The sequence below is a fragment of the Malania oleifera genome, chromosome 7, assembly GCF_029873635.1.
Source record: "Malania oleifera isolate guangnan ecotype guangnan chromosome 7, ASM2987363v1, whole genome shotgun sequence".
Classification (NCBI taxonomy): Eukaryota; Viridiplantae; Streptophyta; class Magnoliopsida; order Santalales; family Ximeniaceae; genus Malania; species Malania oleifera.
Window position 1 is genome coordinate 49298355 of NC_080423.1, and position 2831 is coordinate 49301185.

The 2831-nt window shown below is 37.0% G+C and overlaps 1 protein-coding gene across 1 annotated transcript; it reads left to right on the forward strand.

The window, feature by feature from the left end:
• Positions 1 to 1523: 1523 nt before the first annotated feature.
• LOC131160832 (uncharacterized) lies at positions 1524 to 2111 on the forward strand. Its single transcript, XM_058116713.1, has one exon. The coding sequence runs from the start codon at positions 1524 to 1526 to the stop codon at positions 2109 to 2111; it is 588 nt and encodes a 195-aa protein (XP_057972696.1).
• Positions 2112 to 2831: the final 720 nt, after the last annotated feature.

Below are 2831 nucleotides of genomic sequence, written 5' to 3' on the forward strand. Positions count from 1 at the left end.
TATTTTTTCAAAGGTTAACAATGACTTCGGTCATCTGGGCCCTTGGCCTCGGTCGTATGAACTTGCTGGAAAAATTAAAAATATGATTTTTATTTAGCAAACACGTGAACTATCTCATGATCCAACAGTTGAGATCAATTCTAAGCGTAAGACACTATAAATACTTATTATCTAAACCCTAGTATGTATGCAAAACACAAAACTGAGATTCTTGAGTTGATTGTTGTACGTTTGCCTACACTCTACCTTCTACACATCAACTTTGGGCAAATCTACTTTGAATATCAAAGTGGAACTTAGCTACTCATCTAGTTCTTTCATTATAGTATTGAGGTTTGATAAATCATATTTTTTTATAAGAGTTAGTTGGATAAAGTTTTTCTTATGTAAGCTGATCTACTTGTTGATATCCATTTTTTATAGAGTAAGTATATTATTGCAAAATCTATTTTTGAATTCTTGTTAAGAAGTTAATCTTGTGTGTGCATATAGCAAATAATTACATTAAGAATTTTACCACTTGAGAAGAGCTTTTGGTATTGATTAAACACTTTTGATTCAAGTGAGATTTCATTCAAAGGGTTGATATTTTCAATATAACAAACCTACTTATTTGAAGATCATTTATGTTTGTAACTATATATATATATATATATATATTGAAGGATATTTTTAGAAAATCATATAGTAAGAGTGTTGATCCTTGGTATCATCATCTTAGAGATACATATGCATATACAAAAAGTCAAATTTTACCTAGATCACATTGAGATTGAAATATTATTGAGATTAACATATTTCATGAAATAATTTTTACAAAGTGGGTGTAACATCTTTGCAATCTAAAAAGCTATTTTATATTCAAATATCTAACCTAAGATCTCCAGAGCATTGTTTTATATAAACATTTTTGAGAGAATTGATAAAAAGGGATTTTTGTGTTAAAGCATATCATACATAAACGATTATATCGTTTCATACATTATGAGCTTCAGATTATATCATATGTTAATGTATTAGGAATTTGAATTGTACTCACAAGCTTTTGTTTGGAAGCATTTTTGAGTGTTTTTACAGATTCTATTGTATTCACGGTTCGGTGTGTGAACTGGTGTTTGAGGAGAGAGTTGTATCTCTTGTAAGCAACGGAGTAGAAGGGAGCTATGCCTCTTGTACATAGTGGATTGTAAGGGAAGTTCTGCACCAATTTAAGGAGCAGGTATTTTAGTGAAATCCTTGAGTGGTTGCTCAAGGCAAGGACGTTGGCCAAGTTGGCTGAATCTCATAAAAACTGTGTTTGTCTTCTCTCTACCCTTTACTCTTTACTTTCGGCATTACATTTCAACTGCTCATATTACATGTATAGGTTGAATAACATTGCACACTATTAATTGGGAAATAAGAACTCGTTGCTAAATGTACAAGTAGGGAGTAAGTGGCAAAAAGATTCAAAGAATTTTTAAAATACCCAATTCACCCCCCTCTTGGGATTACACCTAATTCAATAGAAACCTTCTGTCTTTATGGGGAGTGTGGATTTGATTCAGGCAAAGAATTGGATCGAGGAGATTGAGAAGATTCTAGATGTCTTGAACTGCACTAAGAAGCAAAAGGTAGCCTTTGCGACGTTCAAGCTGACGGGCAAAGCAGAGAGGTTGTGGAAGTTAGTTAAGATGCTTGAAGAGCATCGACTTACTCCTATGGTTCTAATGTGGGCTCGGTTCAAAGATATATTCTTTGAATGGTATTTTCTAACCACGGTAAAAAATGCCAAGATGGAGGAATTCATAAGTCTGGAACAAGGGCAGCTATCAGTTCAGCAGTATGTTGCCAAATTCCAGGAGCTATCCCATTTTGCTTCATTCATGATTCCGGACGAGGCAAAGAAGGCTTGGAAGTTTCAGAGGGGCTTGAAGAAGGAGATTAGGAAGCAGACTGTGATTTGGCAGATGCAGGACTTTGCTACTTTGGTAGATAAAGCCACCATAGCAGAAGAAAGCCTGCAGGAGGACCTTGAGGTTCAGGTTCCAAAGAAGAGGCTAGCGCCTCCTAGTTCATCCTCTAGCTCAAGGTGGGGTAACTGGAAGAAGACCAACAGTGGTGTTTCTTAGCGTATTGTAACTACTCTGACTTGTTCCAAGTGTGGGAGACCTCACTTAGGGAAGTGTTTGTTGGGTTCTAGAGCTTGTTTTCATTGTGGTATGATGGGACATCAAAAGAAATATTGTCGCATGTCGATGAACAGCGGAGCTCCACAACAGTCATATGGAGAAGGTGTTCAGGCACAGCGGGGTGGTCAACAGGGAGGGACAACCTAGGCTAGGGTATACTCCCTGACTCATGGTGATGCAGAGAATGCGAGAAATGTTGTAACAGGTACCATTTACATGCTTTCCAATAAAGTTGTTATACTATTCGACTTGGGGGCAACACTTTCCTTTATCTCCTAAGGATTTATTTAACTATGTGGAATTGAGAATCAACAATTAGATTATGAACTAGTAGTGGCTACGCCTTCAGGGTCGGTAGTCATATGTAGTAGGGTGATCCGTGACTTTCCAGTAGAAATTCATAAGAGAGTATTACCAGTTAGTCTTATTGTGTTTAATATGCATGGCTTCCATTTTATTTTGGGTATGGACTGGTTGTCTACGAGTTATGCCAGTATCAATTGCCACATGAGGGAAGTGGTATGTAGACCTCGGGGAAGCAGGAATTCAGATTCTTAGGGTCGTGTGTGTGCTCTGCGCCGCATATCCTTTCATCTTTGTAGGTTAGGAGATTACTTTTGGAGAGATTCCAAGGGTATCTGACATTTGTGAAAGACACAC